Below are 25507 nucleotides of genomic sequence, written 5' to 3'. Positions count from 1 at the left end.
GGGCCGCACCAAGCATGCATTTGAAACTATCAGAAGAATACAAGGGGTGACGTATCCAGACCAGTGGAGCTAACCAATAGATAAGACTCTTGCCGTATCCGGTCGGTAAAAAAGCAACGCTTTTGGCCCGCCTATATTGATACATCGATGTGATTGATTAATGTTCTGGGCCAGGGGAGGCCCAGAATATACACGAGTATATTGCTCGTTCCCAGAGTGACTCGCTGAGCAAATTCAAATTGTGCTCTCGCGAGAACTCTGGATTTCCAGGGTATTATGGGCTCAAAATATCGGCTCCAGAAAATCGGTATCGGCGTATCGGTTATCGGCTAAGGCTGATGAAAAAATATCGGTATCGGCCCTAAAAGATCCATATCAGTCGATCCCTAGTTTAAAGGCCCACTCACCGGTCCAACCTTAGCTCTAGCAGTATTTAAAGGCCCACTCAGCTGTCCAACCTTAACTCTAGCAGTATTTATAGGCCCACTCAGCGGTCCAACCTTAGCTCTAGCAGTGTTTAAGGCATGACACATGATCGGGGTTCACCTTTCAGTTCGCCTTGCTTTAACACAATTGTCTCGGCCTTTCAGTTGTTTAGCGCTGTAACTTATTACCAACGATATGATGACCTCTTCGTCATAAGCATATTTCTTAATAATAGCATGCGTGTGATTAAAAAGGTCATATCTCTAAGTAGGCAGGGGCTAAAATACTCACTGATAACAAAAGCTGGTTGTTTCAGAAAACGTTTCCCAATGATTTTCAGCTAAATGTATTTGAAGACCAAAGGTCCAAAAGCCCCTACCCGAGTGTATGAGCATGTGCTGCTTCAGGTTCTGAATGCGCGTGAAGCGCACTCCGCACGTGGGGCACTGGAAGGGCCTGTCTGGGCCATTGGCCCCCGAGCGGGCCGAGGGGCTGATGTAGAGGTGGTAGGGGTACTGGATCCCATCCAGCCTTGATCCCAGGGCAGATTAAGGGCAAAAGACAAACAACCATAAATAAACTTATACAAATGTATGAATTCAAAAGTTAGGAAATGAGACATGATCCGTGCTCAGACGTCCTTCCTATTTCTTTCCCTGCAAAATCAGCAGGGATCAAATTTAATCTAAATTGACCCAGAGGTAGAGTCAAATGGTCGAAGATCTAATACTCCAAATGACAATCTATTCATATATTGAAAATTTAAAGCAATTCATGCATGAAAAATTCAACTACCATGTTCTAAGAAATCTTGTTTCTGTGGATATTCTAATAAATCCACATCCTTCAACTTTTCAATCTTACCTATAAACAAACACTTGCCCTGAATTTCAGATGTAAAGACTGACATTTTGATCTGTTTCAGTGAAGCCAGGAGACGGTTAGGGTGGTTTGATCAACGTACTGGAGGCCCTTTCCCATCACTTCACTAAAGCGTTTCCACACATATTCACAGAAACACCTCACCTTTCATCATCTTCGCCTCTAGAGTTCGACGTGCTCTGCATTGACGGCAAGGCTTCAGAGACACCCTCATCCATCGACCCTGTAATTAGACAAAGAATAAGGTGACGAACAAACCCAGAGCCTAATTTATGTTGCAGATGCTTGAGTTAGCATCATGTCTAGTAGGCAGGTTAGACATGATCACACCTAGGCTGTTTGAGTTAGCATCATGTCTACTAGGCAGTTTAGACATGAATCACACCGAGGCTTTTTGAGTTAGCGTCATATCTACTAGGCAGGGGAGACGTGAATCACACCTAGGCTGTTTGAGTTAGCGTCATGTCTACTAGGCAGGTTAGACATGATCACACCTAGGCTGTTTGAGTTAGCGTCATGTCTACTAGGCAGGAGAGACATGAATCAAAACTAGGCTGTGAGTTAGCATCATGTCTATTAGGCAGGGGAGACATGAATCAGACCTAGGCTGTTTGAGTTAGCGTCATGTCTACTAGGCAGAGAAGACATGACTCAAACCTAGCTTGAGTCATGTCAAGGTGATTTGCGACTTGTAAAATGTCACTTGACAATTAATAGGTTTGGAGTTAGTATAAGTTTATGTGTATGTGCGCTTGAAGGTCCTTCACAACTTTTAGTACTTTTTCATCATATTTAAATCAAGAATAGGTTCATGAAATCATGATGCACTTTCAAATATATGTGTCAATAGATTTATGGCCAGCATAATCAATGAAATCATGATGCACTTTCAAATAGATCCGTCAATAGATTTATGGCCAGCATAAGCAATATGGAGAATCCAGTCAAAGCACGCTTGATTTTATGAGGGAGAGGGAGACTCTTAGAGAGAGACCCTTCAGGTATTCTGCATGGTGTTCACAGGTAGCCCAGTAGGTAATAATCATAATAATACATTACATTTCTATAGCGCTTTCTCACACTCAAAGCACTTAACAAAGGAAACAAACAACAAGTAAGTAGATGGGGGCTGGTTTAGAAATAAGCAGAGGAGAAGAGATGGGTCTTGATGTGGGACTGGAAGATGATGAGGGACCGGGAATTGCGGATTTGGGGGAGGGAGTTACAGAGCTGGGACAGGTAGGCCGCCAAATACTGTACTTCGGATTGGACCGGCTATTACAGCCACACTTAGCCATAGAAACAGGCTTATTTTTCTTATTTTGAGAGCATTTGATTTATTGATTGATGACAGGATGTAAAGAGAATGCATCCAAATATGAAGAAGAAGTTGACTAACCTGGCCTTAATTCATATCAATGCAGACATTATTTATACTGCATTAAAGGGATCATAATGTGCATTTGGTCATAAGCCTATGGTTGACATGCTTTGATGTAATAAATACACCTTATTATCACATGTTTATTGCTGCGGAATCACTATCAGACTTTGTCAGATCCTTTGAATACCCCCCCCTCGGCCTCTCCTATTCGCTGAGGTCAGATGGTCCACTTTGTTGTGATTGGTCAACTTCAATTGTTACTTCCTTGAAATCTGCTGCAGTGATGCGGTCATGTTTCCTCATGAGTTATTTGCTCTTTATAAGGGGTAACTTTGTAAATCATTGTAATTTCCTTAATAGGTTGTAATATGAACCAGGATCCAGTCCCCCCCTCCAGCCAGGGTTCAACACCCACATCCAGGTCTAGAGCCACACTGAATCCCTGTACCCTGCAGAACTCAAACAATAATTATAGAGCTGACTAGGGCATTTGATGAGTAGAACAGAAGAGTCATTTTTCATATAATTTAATGCCACAACAAACTAAAATAAAATGAGAAATAAAGGTTTCCTCAAAATAATAGCTTATGTCAGCTGGAGCTACCTAGGAAGGTATGTCTGGGTGGTCATCTCTTCTTGTGTGGTACTCTGGAAATGCCAGGAGTATCCTGATCTGGACGGTTTGTTGGCTTCGATCGCCCCTGGATTATAAGGGACTTTGAGGGTCCCTTATACTAGGATGACAGGTCCTGGGATATGGGGATCATCTTAAACTCAACAAATGGCGATGGGTCCTAAAACACCTCATCAGCACCTCGACAAGCTCATGAGGTCGTGCACATTATCTGTAAAATATTGCCTTCAAATAGTAAATAATTTTTTTAAAGCGAGTATATTTCTGAAATCCACTTTCTTTATACACGTGTAAAGTATGCCCATAATCATGTATATTATTCTTTAAGTTATTATGTTAAGTACAAATATTTTACAAAATAATAGTGGGCCATTTTTTTTTGGCTTTGAGGTGCATTCAGCCTTCTTGGACTTTTTGGGGAAAAAAAACCTTGACCACACATACCCATGTAAACACATGTACACACACACCAACACAATATCCCTGCCCTTTCTGTTGAACTCGGCCTTTACATAACAGAAACAGCAAAAGTTAAAGTCAGGAAATGAACGGGGAACAGTGTCTCAGAAGGTAAATAACTGTATAGCGGCCAAAAAATTACAACTTGTATAATGATAAATCCAACTCCACACATCTGTCGGAAAACCAACAACATATTTCTACATCTTTGTAGGTAAAAGTGGGCCTTCAGCTGCAAAACTATTTGAACACAATAACTGTAGGTAGCAAGGTAGCCAAGGCTCACAGTTGACTAACCAAAACATGAGAACACCATTAGGTTAGCTAGCAAGTTAACCAGCCTCAGGCTGTCTAACCAAAACATTTGAACACAATGGCCTTCATTTTCCCACAGGTTGTAGAGAGCTCTGTTCCTACCAATGCCTCTGCACTTGACCAGTCGAAGCAGCTGCCTTTTTTGAAAAATCAAGATAAAGCATTGTTAGTGATCCTGAATCTACAGGATGCACAGCATTGAACTATGCCTGGCTCACGAAGGAGTCAAAATGTATTTTAACCACATATTATAAAAAGGGAATTTGCCTTCATACTGACGACAGCAGTGTCTTTGTGACATGGCGCTAACAGAACTCCACCTCTCTTAACAGGTGTTTGCCAAACCAGCCACAACCCGCGACTCTTGCATCTCCGGGATTTCTTGACGTAACAAAAGCACTAAGTAAATCTTACTGTAAACCAGCATTTCAGGAGAGATGCTTTATTTGGGAATGAGTAACCCCGCACTTCGTAGCCAAGCAGACCTTAATTATGGAAAAAAAAAAGCTATACAACACTACAGGAGAGGGAGAACCACAAAAGCAGAATACGATCACTTTAATCTTGCCCATACACAACCCAAATATAAGGTGTATTCTTTTATATTTCAAATGTACAAACATCATCCTCAACCCTAGAGTGCATAGTACAGGAGAAGTATTATGCCAGTCATGTGGAAAGCATCCCTCACCTATAGAGGAAGACTGTGGGCTGATGAGCAGTTCCTCTTGGACCTGCTCGCTCCCAGGCACCGTCTGCTGGTCGCTCAGCGACGCGCTGACGGGCTGAGAGGAACCCTCCTGGGCCTCCTCATCACTCAGCCTCTCCACCTTCACCCTCACGTCCTCCTCTTCCACCGCCATCAGCGACGACCCCGCCTTTGAGCTCTCGCACGTCAGGAAGTCGCTCAGCCGCCGGCCGACCACCTGCGCCTCCACCGAGGACACGCTCGCCGCCGTGGCGTGGTCCAGGCCTCGGGGGCTCTCTGGGAGCTTGGACTTGTCAGAGTGGAACCTGCGATCCATGCCGAAGGGGAAGGTCCAGGGGAAGGCCAGAGACGACTCCACGGGCTGGGCCGCGCTGTCCGAGAAGGACGGTGAGGGGTGGGGGATCTGAGGGGAGGTGGCAACTAGCTGCGTGGGGCATTTGAGGAGGCTCTCGGGCGAGGCCATGGCGACGCCGTAGGTCTTACGTTTGCGCCGCGACTCCCGGCACACAGGCACGTTGCGCTCCATCAAGCTGCAGTCAGACGACACGGGCGACAGGCTGCCGTCCAGGGGCGTCAGGACACAGTTCGACGACGCGCTCTCTGGCGCAGACTCCTGCAGCTTGTCTGCCCCTAAATTGTTGTTGCCGTTGTTTCCGGAGCTCCACAGTATGCTGGATTTCATGAACTCTGAACAGGTGCTTGCCACGGCAAACATCTGCATGTAGCTGGCGGCTGCCAGGACATCGATGATGTTCTCTGTGCTGATGGAGAGGGTGGAGGTGTAGGCGTACTCCAGGAGGGGGGTGAAGCCACTGACCGTGACGTGGTGGAGGTCCAGCACAAACTTGTCTTCCTCTTCTGAGCGGCCGACCAGCTTGGTGCGGAAGAAGTCGCTGCAGCAGGCCAGGACCACCTTGTGGGCCAGGAACAGCTTGTCCTGGACACGGATGGTGACGTCACAGAGGTGGCCCTCGCTGCGGAGAGCGTTGAGCTTATCCAGCATCTCCTGGCTGTGGGAGGGTGAACTATGGGTGAAGGTTTTGACCCCCATCTTCTAAGTTGCACAGTACTGCTCTTTGGTTTAATTGGGGGACGATGTCCTTCTGTAGAAAGAGGAACCACAATGTAACAATAACGTAATCACGGCTAATAAAGGCAATCATAGATCATCGGGAAAGAAGATAGAAACGTAACATACGGCAAAGTGAAAGGCTTCTATTTTCTATTATCTTTGAACAAATAAACATATTGACATCTCTCACAGAAATGAGAAAGAGCAAATGTGAAAACCATCTTTGATTCAAGAACATTGCTGTCATTTATTGTGGATGGTTAATTATATTCAACAAAACCTAACTAAACAAACCAGGAGGTAAATGAGCTGTCAAACAATAGCATATCAGCAGTGACCCTGGCCTGCTGCAATGCTAATCAATAATATGGAGGGGGGGAATTAATATCCAACTGTCTAAGACCCGTAGCTCTTGCAGGAAACAAGGGGCTTGACGAGCAGGACTGTAAGTGAGTGAGGGGTGGTTGGTGTTCCTGTTCTTAGATAATAATAAATAAAAAAAACAGACAGTAGGCTAGACGGTACCAAAATCCAAATGCCAAGTTACATAACGACAATCAAAGCAGATGCGCAGTGATGGGAGCCAGACTAGGCAGAGGCCAGCGGAGCGCTACGGGATGCTGAGCAGCTGTCTGCAGACATGTGCACTCTCTGAGGCATGAGACTTTCCATCCAAGAGCTCCAGCTACGGGGCCTTTCGCAGGGGGAGCCAGGGACGACCAGGACCAAATAACAGACTGAAGCGTTTGCTCAGCCACACTACTCCAGACCGGGGACAATATAGAGCAGAGTCAATGCAGAGCCACCTCACACCTGGATTTATAGTGCAGCCTGATTGTCTTTTCAACAAGTAATAGCAAACGACTAGGTAATAGCTGGAATGCAGTTTGTCAGCCAGCCTTCGCTGGAATTTGCCAAACTCAGCCAGGTATTGATCCAACCCATTAAGGGTGTGTTGCCCTAGTTTTTCATACAGTCTTTCAAATCTGGATTCAATAATATCGCATGATAAAGGATCTGTTCTTTTATACAGTGTAAACACACGTTAAAAATAGCAGGGAGACTAGGCTGCTGTTAAACCACATTAGTTAATATTTAAAATATGTGAGTGAGTACTATTAAAACCAAACCCGCATCTTGACTTGATCATCTCTAAGCTAACAGCAAACGATGTGATCTCAATAATGATCTTAAACTTAATACCTCACTGAAACTAGATTTATCGACCTCATCATATCATATAAACATGTCATGTTTCTGTGAGCTTTATACTATTACATCAGGTGGCAACAGGCGCAAACAGCTGGCTGCAGTGATGTTTCCGTGAGCCATATAATATTACATCAGGTAGCAACAGGAGCAAACAGCTGGCTGTCAGTTGCTTTCCATTGGTGAGCTTTAACCACTGCCTCCCGTTTTTCTGATCAATTGTTAATTGTCATTTTATCCCATATTGCACAGATTTCGGACTATAGAAAACATTAGAAAGAAAAAGTACCTCCGAATCAAGGGATGGCTCCAACCAACCCAAAAGATGCGAGCGCTAATGTTGGAGCAGAAGGGGGCGTGGCCCGTCCTCCAGCGCTCTGTTTACTCCGACGCGCTCGCGGTGACAACACGTACACAACGTGGGACATTATACCTGTCAATCAACCCGCTAACGCCTCATAATGTACTAACGACGTGGACATTTATCAGTCCACACACACAGTGTATATGAGGCAGACAATGACTGCGCCACAAAATGCTATTCAGCTAGCTTACGTTTCTGTGCTACTCGGCTAACAAAGTTAGCTGCTAATGCTAGCTGACTCAACACAAAACTACCTAGCCTATAACGAGGTAAAAGTAGCGCCGCTTCATCCACACAGGACGTCAACCTTCGGGTAATCGTTGGGCAGTAGGGCGCTGTTTACCTCACGGAGCAGGGCTTCGGTCCTCGGCCTCCGGTCCTCGGCCTCGGGTTGGAGAGACCTCCGACCGACTGGGGTGAGAAGCACAACACACGGCGACACTTTACCCGCTGCTCCCGCTCCTCAATCACATCCCTCCAGCTTCAACTAGACTATTTAACTGGACTCCTGCAGCAACAACAGCAGTTTCATTAATATAAGAGTAGACATTCCACTAACTTACTATTAAAAGTTCATAAGGTGCCTCTATCGTTCCTTTGTGCTCCCCGTTTTCCTAAATGCGCTTTATTTATGTCCCAGAATGCAACGCGTCTCCACCCTCTGTTGAAGCTTCCACACAGACCAGAAAACCATGTAGACATGGATCAATCAAACGATGTACTAGTTAAGACTTAATTAATGAACCTTTCACATGGATCAATCAAACCATGTACTAGTTAGGACCTAATTAATTACCCTTTTACATGGATTAGTCAACCCTTGTACTAGTTATGACTTAATTAATGAATCTTCACATGGATCATTCAAATGTAGGCTACTAGTTAAGACTTAATTAATGAACCTTCACATGGATCAAAAAAACCTTGTACTAGTTAAGACTTGATTAATAAACATTGATCAATCAAACCATGTACTAGCCTTAATTCATAAACATGGATAAATCAAACCATCTACTAGCTAAGACTTAATTAGTGAACCTATCACATGGATCAATCAATACTTTGGTGATTTTGTGCGAATGCTAATAGCGTTGGTTGCATTTTAAAACCAATCAATAAAAGTTAATATCTTAAGTTACATTTACAAATCCAACCTTGATTCACTGGAACCTGGTGACATATATGAGGCATATATATAATTTATTGTTTTTATATATATATATATATATATATATATATATATATATATATATATATATATATATATACATATATTGTTAATATTTGTATATGTGTAGATGTATGTATGTAAAATATAGATACAGATTCACACAGTGTGAATACAAAATAATAAACAACACAAACACTAAATAAGTTGTGCAATTATTGGTTTGAATTAGTTTATTTTACTAGGTAAAAAACTCAAATAAAGCAGCATCTGAAATGTAAATCAACAACCAAAGTAAAAACTTTACAAAAATAAATATCTTGAAAGGAAGCTGTAATAATGATATTGTATGGTCCTTCACTGAAGGGATATAGGCCTGATTCTTTGTCTCTCATGCCTTATAACATACTGTGATTTACCAAACTGGAATAAAGAATCATGAATAAACAGTGTGCATTTGAATATTTCATTTACATATATATTTTTTAAAGAAAATACATATTATTATGATCCTTAAACACAGGAACATAAAATGCTTATGGCTATCCTAACAGTAACACCTATGCAGAAAATGTATTATAGTTCACAGAGCATAGACTACACACTACAGATCAGAATAAGGTTTCCTGTGTCTGGTGTATGGTGCTTCTTGATTAGGATGCTTCCCAGTCATTAACTATGCTTAGAATGATTTAACATCTTTAGTTTAAACACATCCATTCTTATAGGTCAGTTTATCTAAAAAAAGAGTGTCAATGAATATTGACCTGCCATTATACCTTAAATAATAGTCTTCATTAAGGCTTTATATTGGACTGAGTTCTGTGGATACAAATTTGAGGGATATTGATACTATACTGTTGTTGACAGCAGAGTTCATGCAAAAAAAACAAAATAGCTAATTCCAATTGCCTCAAAGTAATGACGCAATTAATTAATAAAATGACTCTCCATCTATATAGGCTAGAAACGTATCCGTTTCTGGAGAGAAACCCACAGTACCGTCATTTAGTATTGACACACAAAACATATACATCCTGAGGTAGATTTAATGACAAGATTTCAATAGTGGTTCTAGAATGTCAAGGGGGTTGCACAGTGACCAAGTAGAAGGCTCTAACGCGACTGGCTGGTTACCATGGTCAACATCTTCCCTCTGAAGGCGGGCCTCGTCAACCACCTTTTTGGGCTACAAACGATTCACTTTCCAAATGTCCACTCTTTTCCTTCATGCACAGTCTCGGTCGAGACATTCCCCGGACACTGGCTCAGGCATCTTTTTGGGGTCACACTTAGCCACCTCCACGATGTTCCCGGTGTACTCGGTGCAGAAGACGCTGCGCCGCCGCGCCCCTGCACCACAAGTTCGTGAGCATGCGGACCAAGGTCCCATCTGCCACATGGGGCAGGGCACGTCCCCACAGGGACGGATGTCGACGGGCTTCAGGTCCCGGTCACACTGCCCGGAGTGGAACCCGGCGCTGTCCAGGCAGTCCACGTTCCTCCTGGACCATCCCGAGCCACAGCTCTTGGAGCACTGGGACCACTCTCCCAGAACCCACTGTGGCTGGCCCAGCGGGTGGAGCATGTGCGGGGAGAGGGCGGCGCCCGGCCGCTCCTCGGCTGGCCTACTGCTGAAGGTGGTGTCCCTGGGGATGAAAAAGGTGTACTTGACCTTGGGAGGGATGGACTGGCCCCCCAGGACGAGGAGCTGGATGGTGAGGGCCTCCCTGAGCTGCCTGAAGCCCTGGATCCGCTCCAGGGTGGTGGAGGAGCCGCTGTACTTGAGAGTAGCGCCCTGAACAGGGATATCCTGCTCCAGCGTGGACACGGAGAAGTTACCGTTGAGGACGTAGCTGCCTTTTGCTCTCTTGACGGCCAGGTAGTGGCCGTCGTGTCTGACCCCACGGTGGCTGCGTTGTTTGATGTCGATGTTGGTCGCACCGACTGGAATAGTCACAATGTCGCTGTATCCATATCTGGGGGGAAAAGACACAGGAATATATGAATACACCTGGCTTTGAACTCACCTACTTCTGTATGTATTTTCATAGGCTGCAGTTTTTTCGTGCAAAATGATTCAAATTTTAACTTTGAGCATGGGACACTGACTTTGGCGTATGTCTTTTTGGGTTAATGGCACCCTACTGTGATACAGTTACAGCTTTAAGTTGATACCTCGAAAACCCTCTTCCTATCATAAATATGCACACTCTTGGTATGTATATTGTGATCAAGTGAATATATTAACTTGGCAATCAAGTTTTTATTTATATGTATACATATATATATATATATATATATATATATATATATATATATATATATATATATATATATAAATATATATAAGTAGAGAATTTGACCACTTGAAGTGAAGGCTGTTGAAGATGTCCATCCATCATTCCTCTTAATCCCTATATCAGCCATAGTGCGTACCTGGCTTTGCTGTAGGAACCTGTGATCTTCATGCAGGTGAGCTCGTGTGTGGCGGCTTCTCTGCACACTCCGCACTTATCAAACTTCTTGTTGGATCCAATCAACTGGTCACAACCAGCCTTCACACACTGGCCTTGGACACACACCGAGGTGGTGTCAGGCCCACAGGTGGTGCCGTCAATTACCTGTTGACATACCAAAAGTGTTGAAATATCTAATATATAACTATAGCTCCATAACTGTTGCCATATGGTTCAATTTATAGATACTGTGTTCCCATTTTTGCACAAACTCGTCTAATCCTGAAGGACACCAATCACCCTGCTTCCATTTTTTCTGCTCTCCCAGCACAAGCAGAGTTGTTGCCATGGCGATAGCATGATGGCCTACAGAGCAGACATACCTTAGCTTGGAACACCTTGAACTCGCTGCTGTCCCGCGTGATGCAGAAGAGCTTGCAGCGGTCCCTAGGGGACACGCCCGCATACTTGGGGATCCACTCTTTCATGTGACCGTTGAAATCCAGGTAGTGTGGGCTGTTGTACTTCTCACACTGCTGTTCTCGGAAACTCTTTCCTGAGAGAGAAGGAACGGAAGAGGAAAAGAGAAAAGCCATGAAATGACGTGTCAATTTTATCGATGGGGTCTTATTCCCCAGATTTATATTGTACGAAATAAAGAAATGAATCTAAATATATCCAAACACTATATTCCATAAGATGAGGCAGCTTGGTCCAGGGCGGCTTGCCCTGCGAGCCACAGGGTCAAACCTCCTCTCAGCAGTAACTGGTCTGGGATCCACCCCAGACTGAGCCATGGGGTCAACCCTCCTCTCAGCATTAACTGGTCTGGGATCCAACCCACACTGAGCCATGGGGTCAAACCTCCTCACAGCAGTAACTGGTCTGGGATCCACCCCAGACTGAGCCATGGGGTCAAACCTCCTCTCAGCAGTAACTGGTCTGGGATCCATCCCAGACTGAGCCATGGGGTCAAACCTCCTCTCAGCAGTAACTGGTCTGGGATCCACCTCAGACTGAGCCATGGGGTCAAACCTCCTCTCAGCAGTAACTGGTCTGGGATCCACCTCAGACTGAGCCATGGGGTCAAACCTCCTCTCAGCAGTAACTGGTCTGGGATCCACCCCACACTGAGCCACGGGGCCACACCTCCTCTCAGCATTAACTGGTCTGGGATCCACCCCACACTGATGGTGTATTCGAGATGCATCGTATACAACCCGCACGAGTTGCAAAGAAGGAAATCTCCCAGCTTTCTTGCGGCATTTTAGCTGAGGCACGTCCCTTTTGGTCGTAATATCTCAGGATTCTGAGAGTCCAACGAGTTCAGTAAGGTTGACCGTATGACTCGACAAACAAAAATGGCTGAGCCCATAGCCTCTCGGCTCTTCATGGTATAAAAAAAAGAAAAAAGCATTTCTCTGCCGTCTTTCTTATTTTTTTTACTTATATTTTCTTTGTATTTGTGCCACGTTGGTCGTTTTAATATTGATTTTTAATATTGATTTCTGCTCTTACACACTTGATAACATTGCTGCTTTAATCCGGTCACCAATTAATGCATTGCACGGTCTTGCTGTGGGAGCAATACAATGTAAAGTTTTTGTGGTTTTTTTTTTCCGATATGGCTTGCTAAAGAGGCTAATGTAGCTAACAATGACAAACAAATAGCCAATGAGCCAATGAATAGCCTGTTCTTCCCCGAAGAGCAACTCGTGCGGGTGGTGTATGATACATCTACAACACACCATGAGCCATGGGGTCACACAGCAGTAACTGGCAGTTACTGCTGGCACAGCAGTAACTGGTCTGGGATCAACCCAGCACTGGAAACATGACTCCAGGATAAAATACTTGAACTCCCATACATGTGAGATTGAAAGAAGTGAGACGTAATGCTCACAAAGGCGACTCAGGGTCTGTGGTTCTGCCAGCAAACGTCCACAGAACCCTTCAGACCCAGCATGTTTGTAACAGAAAATAGAACAGTGTTATATACAATCGATAAGGTTCTGTCTGGGTCAAAACATTTATTCAACTTGGTAGGCCTAACTGGCTATGTCACGTGACTTATAGTTCTGATGGTAACCGAAATGGGACTTGATAAATGCAGTACATAGTTTGGCTTGCATCTTCCAAATGCAAGACGTAGCTGAAATATAATTCATAATTTCTAAATGACCAATGTATTCTCAACTCACGACTCTCAACTCATTCAGCACACAAATACAAATAATCAATCAAATATGGAGCAACACAAATCCTCCATAGGGATGGTTTCCATCTCTACATGTCTTACCATCACTGTCCTCACAGGGCTGTGGGTTACAGGAGCGGTACTGCACCCTTTGGCCCTCGCAGTACCGCCCCCCGTTCTGGGGTACAGGGTCCTGGCATTCTCTATAGGAGAACTCCACTCCGCCCCCGCAGGTCCTGGAACACTCCCGCCACGACCCCCACAGGCCCCAGCCCCCGTCTACCACCACCTGAGGAGACCAGGAGGAAAGGTCTGGTTAGAGCCGGGCACACTGGGGCCGCTCTGGGCCTGCTGAGAGCGGGCCCAGAGCGGCCTTGTGCCTCAGCACACACAAGACCTGGTTAAGGGCTTCATTAACGGGAATACAGTTCAGATGCGTAGCATGTATGTTGTCCATGTCGACATACATTTTGTGTGTGTGTGTGTGTGCGTGTGTGTGTGTGTGTGTGTGTATGTGTGTGTGTGTGTGTGTGCGTGTGTGTGTGGTGTGTGTGTGTGTGTGTGTGTGTGTGTGTGCGTGTGTGTGTGTTGTTTCCAGACTTTACATGATTTGGAGCAGCTATTTGCCTTACTGTAAGGACGTCTACAAACAGACGTGCAGATTTTCACACATAGAATATACAAAGAGGATTTCAGAGCAACTGAGCCAAACTAATGAATACAAATGATAAACTTCATTTATCAGGCAACAGATTGTGTAAATGTGAGCAGATATGGGAAAGGGGCAGAGAGGATGTTTGAACAAAGAAAGAAGGCTTATAGAAGAAAACGATCCTAGTGGGGATGTTATTTTAGATGAGTACTCTTGATTAGATTTATTTGGGTAGCAACATTATCGTAAAAGTGATGAGTCTGAAGGTCTGTCAGGATATAGAGTAACACAGGGGATAACTGGACAATGAAGTGTGGACTACGTAATGAATATGGAACAAAGTCCAAAATATGAAATTTAATAAATGAGAATAGGATATAGGGTATCATCATAAAATATTTATATAGAATCAGGTGACCAAGCGGATGCATCTGTATATATAATAAAATAGGTATCCATTTGATTAATGCTGTTGGTTCACTATCCAACATGACTCTCACCCGTGGCTGCAGGACCTCCTGGGTGGCCCGGCACATCCCATGAAGACATGTTCCGTTGGGGCAGGCGGTGCCGTCGGCCCAGGGCAAGCTGCCGTTCTTGGTGGTGCAGTGGTGGCCGCCCTCCTCGTGGCACCAGAGCTGGGAGCAGGGCTCGCTGTCCGACGTGTTGGGGCAGCGGAGGAACTCCTCTCCGAAGATCTGTTGGCACTGGCGGTCCAGGCTGAAGGTGCGGCCGGGCAGCCCCCGGGGCAGCGGCATGGCCGTCTCCGGGGCGTCCAGCAGGCAGTCTCCTGAGAGGGGTCAGGGGTTAATGAGTGGACAGACTTCAGTCCAACACGGTCACGCATGGGGCCTTTACTATTCCTACCAGTATTCTATATAGTGACTAACAGACGAGTCAAATAGTTGCTGCTATTGTTTTTTTCTTTATAGTGTATTTTTTCTTTGATACGTTTGGATGTTGGATATTGTTGAAAGAAATGGCTAAGACACTTTTTCACCTAAACCCTGAAGAGATAAATAATAAACCCAATCCTACATGCGAGTCAAAACACTGTACTCCTTTTAAGTTATCAGAAAGCATTCAAATTGAATCCAGCTTCTTCTTTCCTTTCAATATTTATTGTTTTTTAATGAACTTATATTGCATTGAATAGGGACATTGTCCACAGTTGTGTGGCTGACGTATCGCGTGAGGAATGATTCTTCACATTAGTCTTCTGTGGAGACATTTTCCAACTGATAAAGAACATATTTAGCTGATGACAGCTGTTGCCTTGGCGCAGGGAGTCTGCAGCAGGAAAAAGTCAGTAGTATGAGTCAGTGGAAAAGTAGGTTCTGGGACCGTGGTCGTCCCCTAATGCAAAACAATCCAGAAAGGCCCACACAGTGCTGAGCACTGAGCTGAGAGAAGGAGAGCAGGAGAGACTGATATTAGAAACCAAAAGAGCTACTCTAAACTACTTCTCAAACCTGTCATTTTGTGGTTGTCAAAACATGTTTTAACGGGAGAGAAATTGTGAATGAGTATAGGCGAGAGATGGTGTGAGAAACTACAGCATGCTTTGTTGATCCCTGGAGTGAACCCTGGCCCAACGTAGTAACACTCTCAAACCACAACGGCAATCCTACACTTCCTTTTTGGGCAATGAGATGAACTGCTTGTGACATGTGGTGATTCAGACTTCCTCGCAATACTCTGACTAGACATGATTACTCTAGCTCAGTAAATGATTGTGATTGTGATAAATCTATTTTCGCTTTCCTATAATTTCATCTTAATCCTTTTTCCTAAGAGACAACGACTTCAAAGTACGATGTGCAAACAACTGCATGCGGTCAGCAATTGCATCTACTGAATCTACTGTAAACGTGACCTGTCATCCTTCTACCGGCCTCTGACTTCACCCACCGTGTCCGTTGTCGAAGAACTCTGTGACGTAGAGGGCACTGCAGGGCGACCAGGGGGCGGTCCTGCTGAGGTTCAGGATCACTGGGGCCATGAGGTGCTGGCCCCCCAGGGCCCCAAACAGCCTCTCACAGGTCTTGGAGTCATCATGGGGCATACTCAACACATGGCCTGCACCAGAACATCACTGATCAATAATCAACCTCCCATAAAGACTGCTTTGATAAATGGTGCTTTGAGGCAAACACATGATTTCAATCGCCCCTTCTGTCTATAACACTGTGGCGTGAGTGGGCGTGGCTTGGCGTCGGCTGCAGACAAGGGGGCGGGGCAGCCTGGTTGCAGGGACAGACGCAACTGTGGTTGGTGAGCTTAATGAGGGAAACTATAAATACTCATGTGTGTTGGGCTCTCCCCCTCAATGAGGGGCCACTCACACTAGGGCCGTGGCCCTGTGCCCAAGCTCATTTGCATACTAAAGTCTCGAACGTTTGGCTAGTGTGACCACGCCATCCGTACTCAAGCACGGAACAGCCCCTTGGCCACGGCACACTTGGGAGAGGTGTGCCGTGGCCAAAGTACAGATGCTAATGAGATGACACGCGCGGATACGCAACATGAGCGGGATGACGTAGTCCTTGCGTGACCCTTCTTTCTTTATAGGTCCATGCCCTTTTTCCCCACAACAATAATTTTAAACAATGCCGGCAAGCGGTTCACGAGTGGGTTTACGTTGGTGCGATAGTGAAGTGAGTGTTTACTTGAAATTTGGGCCGACGACAGCATTCAGTCGCAGCTGGACACCACGCTTGGTGATGACGTATTTATCGCATTACGACGTGATGACGTATGTATAAAGGAGCAATCGTGCCCAGGCCATGGCCTTTGGGAGCAGTGTGACCCCGGGCCAGCGGGGGGAGTGGGGAGGGGGGGAATCGTGCTGAATCTTCCTGCAGCACGGAACAGGCAAACGGCCCTAGTGTGATTGGCCCCTGAGACTGGGTTTAGACCAGTGAGGCCAAGGGCGGACAGCATTCAACGCCAGCCGAGAAGTTATTGCTTATGTGTATGTGTCTATATACGTGTGTGTGGTGTGTGTGTGTGTGTGTGTGTGTGTGTGTGTGTGTGTATGTGTGTGGGTGTATGTGTGTGTGTGTGTCTCTGTACATGTGCATGTTATTGTACATTTTTGTGGGTGTGCATCCTGTTAGTCCTCCTTTTTGAAGATCCCTTCCGTGGCAACAAACATTGATGCAAATATATAACTGTGGGGGGACGTGCGACGTCTGGGCAGGTTGGGAGCGCACCGGATTGGCTGGGGGGGGGAGGTTGGACCTGAGTGCGAGCAGGTGTCAGCACTCAGGCCAATCAGGGAGTGTTTGTATTTATGTGCCTGCTTTGTTGTTAGTAGGAACCAGACTTGGGAGCAGAGAGAGATTCAACGCCATCCCCACCAGAGATCGCAGGTCGCAGAGCACTGAACGCGAGGACTCTCCCGGACGTTAATTAATAGTTTCAAGTCTGTGTTTTGTTTGCTACCATTTGAAATAAAGAAGCTCCCAGTGAGGGAAGATGAAATGTGGTCTCCGCGCGCTCTCTGACCTGCTACAGCGGAGCCCAATACGGGGCGGGAGCAGACATGGACCAGTCACCGCTGGGAAGCGTGCTCGGGCATTTGGCCCAGATGGCGGAACGGCAGGGCCAGCTCCAGCAGACTCAAAGCGAGGTGCTCACAGAGCTGGCCCAGTCCTTGGCGGCCGATTGGGCCGTCATACGGGAGCTCCTCCCGTGGGAAGCGGCGAGGGACCCAGGGGAGCAGGACCCGTGGCCAACATCCACGTCCCAAAGATGGGGGAGGCGGACGATGCGGAGGCCTTCCTGGAGACTTTTCAGGTGGTGGCCGAGGTCTCCGGGTGGCCTCATCAGGAGTGGGCTCATTGTCTCCTGCCGCTCCTGATGCGGGAGGCCCAGCTTGCGGCCCACAGTCTGCCGGCCGGGGCCCAGCAGGACTATGGTACCATCGCCAGGACCATCCGGGACCGGCTTGGCCTCTACCCGGAAGAACATCGTCGCCGGTCCGGACGCTGGCGTTCACTGAGGGGGACCGTCCCTTCGCCTTTGCCCAGCAGCTGCAAGACCAGGCGAGGAGGTGGCTGGTTCCAGACCAGAACTCGGCAGAGGACGTGGTGGAGCAGGTGGCCCTGGAGAGGTTTGTTGAGAGGCTTCCGGCCAGGACCTCCGCCTGGGTCCGGTACCACATGCCCGAGAGCTTCTCCGCTGCGGTCGACCTGGCGGAGAGCCAGCTGCAGCCCCCACCGACGGCCCAGCGACCACCAACACCGGTCCCACGCACCGGTGCAGCTGCCCTACGACGGGACAGGCCAAGCCCGGCGCCGAGGGTGAGAGGGGGGGTCCCCGTTCCGGAGCGGGCACGTGAATCATCTCCCACCCCCACTCCGCAGACGGGCGCTCAGACGGCAGGGGAAGGGTGTTGGAGGTGCGGGCGGCCTGGTCACTTCCGGCGGGATTGCCCTCTAATGGAGGTGGGCCAGGTCGTCCGCGTCACCGGTGCCCCGTCTCCTCCCCACGGTCCTGCCGAGGTGTACCGTATCCCGGTGAAGATACAGCGGGTACGCACCAGGCACTGCTGGACTCAGGCTGTTAGGGAGACTATGGGGGTGCGGACACGACCGGTAGGGACATGTAAGTCGTGTGCTGTGTTCTGCGCCGAGGCGGGGGCGGACGACGCTGCTCAGGGATCGGGGGAGGCGGGGGATTCCCAACCCAAGGTCCCAGCGCCGAGGTTCCCACCGGTGGAGGATTTCCCCCTCGAGCAGTCTCGTGACTCCACACTGAGCTCAGCCTACGACCAGGTGATAGCTATTGATGGGAGTAAGGTCCGGCCAGACGCAGCGCTGACCTACCCACACTTTATAGTGGTTAGGGATAGGCTTTATCGGGTGAGTCGTGACACCCAGAGTGAGGAGGTTGTCACCCAGTTGCTGGTACCCAGGAGCCGCCGGGAAATGGTTTTCCAGGCGGCGCATTATAGCCCAATGGCGGGCCATTTGGGGTACGATAAAACACCTAACTGGATAATAGCCCGATTCTATTGGCCGGGAATTCGGGCGGAGGTGCGCAGGTGGTGCGCATCCTGCTCCGAGTGCCAGTTGGTGAATCCCCCGGACGTCCCCAGGGCTCCCTTACGGCCCCTTCCCCTGGTGGAAACCCCCTTCGACCCCGTTGGCATGGACATTATCGAGCCATTAAAATGTTCCGCACACGGGTATCGATTTGTGTTAGTCCTGATCGACTGCGCAACCTGATACCCGGAAGCAATTCCGTTGTGCAACATCTCCGCGAAGAGTGTTGCGCAGGCGTTGTTTCATGTCATATCGCGGGCGGGAATCCCGAAAGAGATTCTTGCTGACCAGGGCACTAATTTCATGTCACGCACGATTAGGGAACTTTACGGGTTGTTGAAGGTCAAGGCCATCCGCACAAGCGTCTATCACCCAGCCACGGACGGCTTGTGTGAGAGCTTTAACCGGACGTTAAAGTCCATGATCCGTAAGTTCGTACACGAGGATGCTCGAAATTGGCATCAATGGCTAGACCCTCTGTTGTTTGCAGTGCGGGAAGTGCCCCTGGCTTCCACAGGGTTTTCCCCATTTGAGTTGCTTAATGGGCGCAAGCCCAGGGGCGTCCTGGACCTCATTAAAGAAAACTGGGAGGAGGGGTCCAGTGACAGCAAGAACGAAATCCAGTACGTCATGGACTTGAGTGCAAAGCTTCACTCACTAGGGGTATTGTCACTTGAGCACTTCACCGGGCCCAGGTGAGTCAGAGACGCCTGTGCGACAGAGGGACTAGATTACGCGATCTCACCCCGGGGGATAAGGGTCCTTGAACTATTGCCACCTCTAGCACCAAATTACTCGCGAAGTGGCAAGGGCCCTTTGTGGTCACACGGCGGGTCGGGGATGTGGATTAGGGGTAGCGCGTTCGGAAAGGGGCGAAAACAAGCAGGTCTACCACATCAACCTCCTAAAGAGGTGGAACGATGCGGTCCCTGTCGCATTTGCGTCGACGTTACCGGAGAGGGAAGAGCTCGGGCAATATGTCCCTAGTCCAGGCCCCACCCCCCCGTTCGGTCAGGGCGAGGGTCTTCAGGGGTCCTGTTGCTCCTAACTTTGATCTTCCCTTTCTCCTGGGGAGTATGGGCAGGTTGGGAGCGCACACGGATTGGCTGGGAGGGGGTTGGACCTGAGTGCGAGCAGGTGTCAGCACTCAGGCCAATCAGGGAGTGTTTGTATTTATGTGCCTGCTTTGTTGTTAGTAGGAACCAGACCGGGGAGCAGAAAGAGATACAACGCAATCCCCACCAGAGATCGCAGGTCGCGGAGCGCTGAACGCGAGGACTTTCCTGGACCTTAATTCATAGTTTCAAGTCTCTGTTTTGTTTGCTACCATTTTAAATAAAAAAGCTCCCAGTGAGGGAAGTCGAACTGTGGTCTCCGCACGCTCTCTGACCTGCTACAATAACTTATATAATATATAATATTGATATGAACTTGGATTTGCAATAGAAGACCAGATATTAAACAAATCTGCTCTCCTTTTTGTTGACATTCCGAATAAAGTTATTCGCCAGCTCAAGAATTGTTTGTCTCACAATCAGCTGTAAAATAACAAACACACTTTGTATGAAGGGTGTATTACAGTAATATTACAGTGATACCAACCAGACACTTGCAAGGTGTAATTCAGTGGTGCCTACTTGGCATGTGCAAGGTGTATTACAGTGATAACTCCTGGGCATGTGAAGGTGTATTACAGTGATACCTACTGGGCATGTGCAAGGTGTATTACAGTGAACCTACTGGGCATCAAAGTTTTCTAAAAACCTAGGAGGGACTCACCCAGTTCGTGGGCAACGGTGAACGCTGCTTGCAAGCCATCGTCCTCGACGACGAAGCAGCTTCTCTTGGGATCACACATGGTGCCTACGTCTGCCACGCCCACCGTCTCACAGCTCTGGTATCCACAGATGTCCTAAGACACAAACAAGAATATCAAAAACAAAAGACAGGTCAAACCCCATGTCTCTCTGGAGAAAAGGTTTGGACGAGAACAGTCACTCAGTAACCGAGGCATTTCAGAATGATAATGGAAAGCTTCTTTGTTTTGTAAACCCGTGCAATGAGCAAACTTGAGATGTGTTTGGTTGCTGCCTGTGCAGTCTTCATTTTTCCAAAGCATTTAAAAACATGTCTAATGTTTCCATCATAAAATGTGAGTGAATAAATCTTCTTGGCCCATGGGCACATAGAAGGCCATAATGTGGTCAAATGAACAGCATGCTTGTATCAGAAGTTGGGCTTGTAAATAGGAACCAGCATACAGTCTTTCCTCCTCTTTGGATGCAATTCAGCTCTGTTTGATTGAAATGGATGCATGCTGGACTATGGCCACAAGCTGGCTTTTACAAACCACAAGAAATAGCCCTCCTTGATTTAAAACACATCTGGATTTGCATCTGCAGCTCAGCTTCAGCGTCTGTGCACCTTGAAAATGAGGCTGGATCATCGTTACCATGGGCACAAACACCAACACAGGTATGGCAGATTCATTAAGAATTGCATCTGAGGTTGGTTGCAAAACATTAAGAAAGCACTTGTTAAAAGACCGAAACACACACAGACACAGGCACAGTAAAATGAAACCCCAAATGACGTGTATCATTGTGTTAATTTCCACCGCATTCAAAAGTCTGGTTTGAGTTAAAATTCAAAACAGCAGTCAGCGTGAATAGCTTGAAGGGTCAAGTCTGGATGCAGTGTGGGTTAGAAAGACCCCGGAAATTTCAGTCATGTCATCTTGTGAGGTCTGTTGAGTTCTCGGCGCTTAGGTAGTTCATGCAGCAGGAGCCATCTGCACTCTTATCTTGGAAACAACCAAAGAGATTGGCTACCATTAATTGAATCTTAAGTTATCCAACTGAATAAACCCTTCCATCCATCCTATTCAGCTCTTGCTAATTGCTCAACACTTAGTGCATCACCATGCAGATTGGATGCTTAACCTGACATAAGAATCCACTGCAACAGGATGACTTTTTAAGTAAATCTTATCGTCTGGGTGAACGTTAACTTTTTTCCGTTTCATATTTTTTTCGACCATTCATGTTGCTGGAGGCGGGGAGCTGTAGGCGCGATTGACAAACACTCACCAAACTTCATCCTTCACATGCATTTAAATACTTCATTTAAAATTACGTTTAGTTCGTCTTTGGCGACGCCTATGGCGATAAGCAATGCCTGCAGGCTTTTTTCTGGACCACTCATCCCAAAGATCCAAACATTGTCACCTGTGATCTGACATTTGGCAGCTTGCAGCACAAGCAGAGAAAAAAACGGGAAAGAAATGTCCGCCGCTTCATACAGAACGAGTTGGATGGAGTTTGTTACATTAGCTCAGAGGATCGGCCGACTATGTTCCATCACCCGTCCACAGCGGTGGGTTGAAATACGTCACACACTGTGCGCTGCATGTGATTTCTCATAATCATAATAGTGCAAATGAAAGGGCTTTCATAGATAGTGACTTCACAGACATTTATTTACATGCAAATCTTTGAGATTGTTGCTTTAATTTAACCATACTCCTTTCCCCGACTCATAAAAGATCTTAGAATTTATTCCTAATCCTATGTTGGTAGTGGTACCCTTGGTGGCAGGTACTTCAACGGCCAAAATAAGGACTTCCTAAGTGGACCACTCGATGGAAAAGGGTGTTCACATCCTCAGTAGCGCTAGAACGCCAGAATGCATCTTGGGATTTATTTTTGCAGATACTCAGCCATTTTGAGAGAACTCAAGAGGCTGGTAGTAATGTAAAACCCTAAATAAAGGTAAATATACCGTATCCTAGGCTAACTTTGCTTTGCCTCACAGGAGAACCACTTACAAACGCCATGACTACCACTAGCATTCCTCTGCTCCTCTACTCCCCCAATGGAACTGCTAGGCAGCCTGGACGGCCGCGATGGAAGGAGGCCTCACCTCTCGGGTGAAGAGCAGTGCCGTGTCGTAGTGCTCCGGGTGCCTGTGGCTAGGCGGGTTGAACTGCTGCTGCCAGGAGCAGAAGTTGAGCAGGGTAAGGCCTCCATTGCTGGAGACAGCGGGGCCCACCTCTTCATCCTCCACGACCAGCATTTTCACCACCACCATGTGCACAGAGTTCTTAATGCTGGGATGCTGATACAGCTGCGCTGCCATGGAAACCAGGGTCAGGATGTAGTGCTGGGAGGCGGAAACAAGAGATAGGAGAGGAGGATGAAGAGGAGGGAGGGAGGAGAGGAGAAGAGCGGAGATCAGGGGAGAGGCCAGAGACCAGAGGAGACGGGGGGAGGAGAGGTGGATGAAGTGGAGGGAGGGGGGAGGAGAAGAGCGGAGATCAGGGGAGAGGCCAGAGACCAGAGGAGACGGGGGGAGGAGAGGTGGATGAAGTGGAGAGGCGAAGAGAGGAGAGAAGGGGAGAGAGGAGATCAGGGGAGAGAGGAGATCAGGGGAGAGGCCAGAGACCAGAGGAGACGGGGGGAGGAGAGGTGGATGAAGTGGAGGGAGGGAGGAGAGGAGAAGAGCGGAGAGAAGGGGAGAGCGGAGATCAGGGGAGAGGCCAGAGACCAGAGGAGACGGGGGGAGGAGAGGTGGATGAAGTGGAGAGGCGAAGAGAGGAGAGAAGGGGAGAGAGGAGATCAGAGGGGGGGGGGGGGGGGGGGGTGAAGGGGGGACAGGCGGAGAACAGAAATGACAGGAGATAGGAGAGGGAGAGGGGAGGAGTGGAGGAGGAAAGAGAGGAGGAGGAGAGAGGATTATTATTGTGGAACTGGCAGTGTGGCCTATATGCAAAATGAGAATTGCACTCTCGTATATAAAAGGTATTTGAACAATGGTCTTTCTTACACTGAGATATGAAAAATATGGGGAGGTAAATAAATGGGAAATAGGATGCAGTCAAGAATCGGGGTGGGTTGTTTTGGAAAGTATTTTATAAACATCCCATGAGTGGGATGGAAATGGAAAAAATGCACAATGGTTTTACTTTTCCTCTATTTTTTACTAGAGCGTTTGTGTATTAAACAGCCTCTGGTATGAATTGTTCATCCAACGTCTTCTTTCGATACGCTCCACTATCGGTGGAGGGATGTGTGAGTGGGTTTGAGGCCAAATAATGACCAAGTCTTAAAGTATGTGGAGTAACATTTTTGGCATTTTGGTACTATTACCTCGATTGGTTCCCTGAAATATACGATGCACCACGCATCTTTTTTAGAAAACATGAATGTATCGCAACTCTTAAATCCTACTAGTAGGCGTATTTAGTAATTGATGTCATAATAATGATTCATTAGTATTATTATTTCATTCTGAAAAGGCTAGTGTTGATGAAACACGTGTTGGGCTGGGTTATAGCCTACCTTGATTTCATCTCCATAGAACTGGGTCATGGATGCGTCTGCAACCACTAAGGTTTCGATAAATCGTGGCGCGGACACAAAACGTTTCTGGCGAGGTTTCCTCTGTGCGTCATGCAGTCCGCGCGTAAAAAGGTCCTTGTCCCACTCCGTTGGACTTTCCTCACTGTGATGACCAGGTGACAGCGGGCCACTGTGAACTGTATTGTTGTGAATTCTTCTTTTGATGACATGCAGCTGTTCGATAGCCCCGAGTCCTAGGCCGAACTGCTTTGGCTCAATCACATATTCCTTTCCCTCGTTAATGAATGACCCGAAGATTCCGTTACACAAGCTGACAGCAACGACTGAGTCCTGATTGTAGTCCACGTTCCCCGAGTAGAAACAGCCTCTGAGTTGGTGTATCGAGTCATGGAGTACATCTGGTCGTTGGGCACCCGGAGCGCTTTGTAAAACCTCGACATGTTTGGCTGTGACGCGCTGGACTGTGAACGAAGGCGCGATAAAGCTGGTGTCTGGCGTCAGATTTAACGTGAAATCTTCGCCAAAGGCATTGAGAGTGAATCTCGGCTGTTCCTCGCTCCTTTTCCAGAAGCGCCCTCTGCCTCTTCCATTTATCCTGACCGGTACAATATCCTCTGATTCAAAGACCATAGAAAGCACGACGTTGATTACGCACAGGTACAGAAATATACAACGAAGTGTCAACCACATTGTGCAATGGAAACCGCACTCTAGAATAATACACAAATTATGCTCATTGACCAACTCTTCTGTTGTGTTCGCTGGACGCTCTGGTCTAACGGGTCGGGAGGGACAAGTCAGAGATGGTTTCTCCAGCCGGAGTGGATCCGTCAAAGGGTTGGATCGGCTAAGGTCCTTTTCTGCTAGTCTAGAACTTGAGAATCTCTTTCTCTTACCTAGTGTTGGTTCAACCACTCACCTATGGTCCATAGAGATCTGGTACAGCAGGGGTATTTATACCTTCTGCTCTTCTCCCGACACCAGGGGGTTATTTTGGATATCCAGTACGTTGCTGGAAATACTCCTCCCACTCCTACTTGATGAGAACCGTTCGCATAAAACGGATCGGAAGTGGAGCGACACCCCCCCCTTCTGCAGCAGTTTGACCACCGCGCTCCTGTTATTAACCCAGCGGGGCCCCTCCAACTCCTTTCCTCCCCTCACAT

General features: G+C 47.3%; 2 protein-coding genes and 1 long non-coding RNA gene across 4 annotated transcripts in view; 1 reads left to right on the top strand and 2 right to left on the bottom strand.

Moving 5' to 3' along the window:
• zbtb44 (zinc finger and BTB domain containing 44) overlaps positions 1–8103 on the bottom strand; it is a 13597-nt gene extending 5494 nt beyond the window's left edge. For both annotated transcript variants that reach the window (XM_030380723.1, XM_030380724.1), the window contains exons 1-4: positions 7798–8103; positions 4792–5912; positions 1453–1531; positions 806–957 (exon numbers count right to left, since the gene is read on the bottom strand). In XM_030380723.1, coding sequence (XP_030236583.1) covers positions 806–957; positions 1453–1531; positions 4792–5860 — 1300 coding nt within the window. In that variant the 5' untranslated portion in view covers positions 5861–5912; positions 7798–8103. The remainder of the gene's footprint in view (positions 1–805; positions 958–1452; positions 1532–4791; positions 5913–7797) is intronic.
• On the top strand, positions 7442–14716 carry LOC115560986 (uncharacterized). Its single transcript, XR_003979869.1, has 3 exons — positions 7442–7870; positions 13398–13588; positions 14443–14716. It is a non-coding gene; the product is annotated as an uncharacterized LOC115560986 (long non-coding RNA).
• On the bottom strand, positions 8826–25507 carry LOC115560984 (A disintegrin and metalloproteinase with thrombospondin motifs 8). The gene is made up of 9 exons (XM_030380721.1): positions 24321–25507; positions 22903–23142; positions 20761–20893; positions 15842–16009; positions 14431–14720; positions 13381–13567; positions 11465–11637; positions 11062–11246; positions 8826–10601 (listed from the first exon to the last, which is right to left on the bottom strand). Exons 1-9 carry the CDS (start codon positions 25029–25031, stop codon positions 9851–9853), a joined length of 2838 nt encoding a protein of 945 aa, XP_030236581.1. The 5' UTR covers positions 25032–25507; the 3' UTR covers positions 8826–9850.

The sequence above is a fragment of the Gadus morhua genome, chromosome 16, assembly GCF_902167405.1.
Source record: "Gadus morhua chromosome 16, gadMor3.0, whole genome shotgun sequence".
NCBI lineage: Eukaryota > Metazoa > Chordata > Actinopteri > Gadiformes > Gadidae > Gadus > Gadus morhua.
Note: the sequence above shows the minus strand (reverse complement) of the source record. Positions and strands in the feature narration are given on the sequence as shown.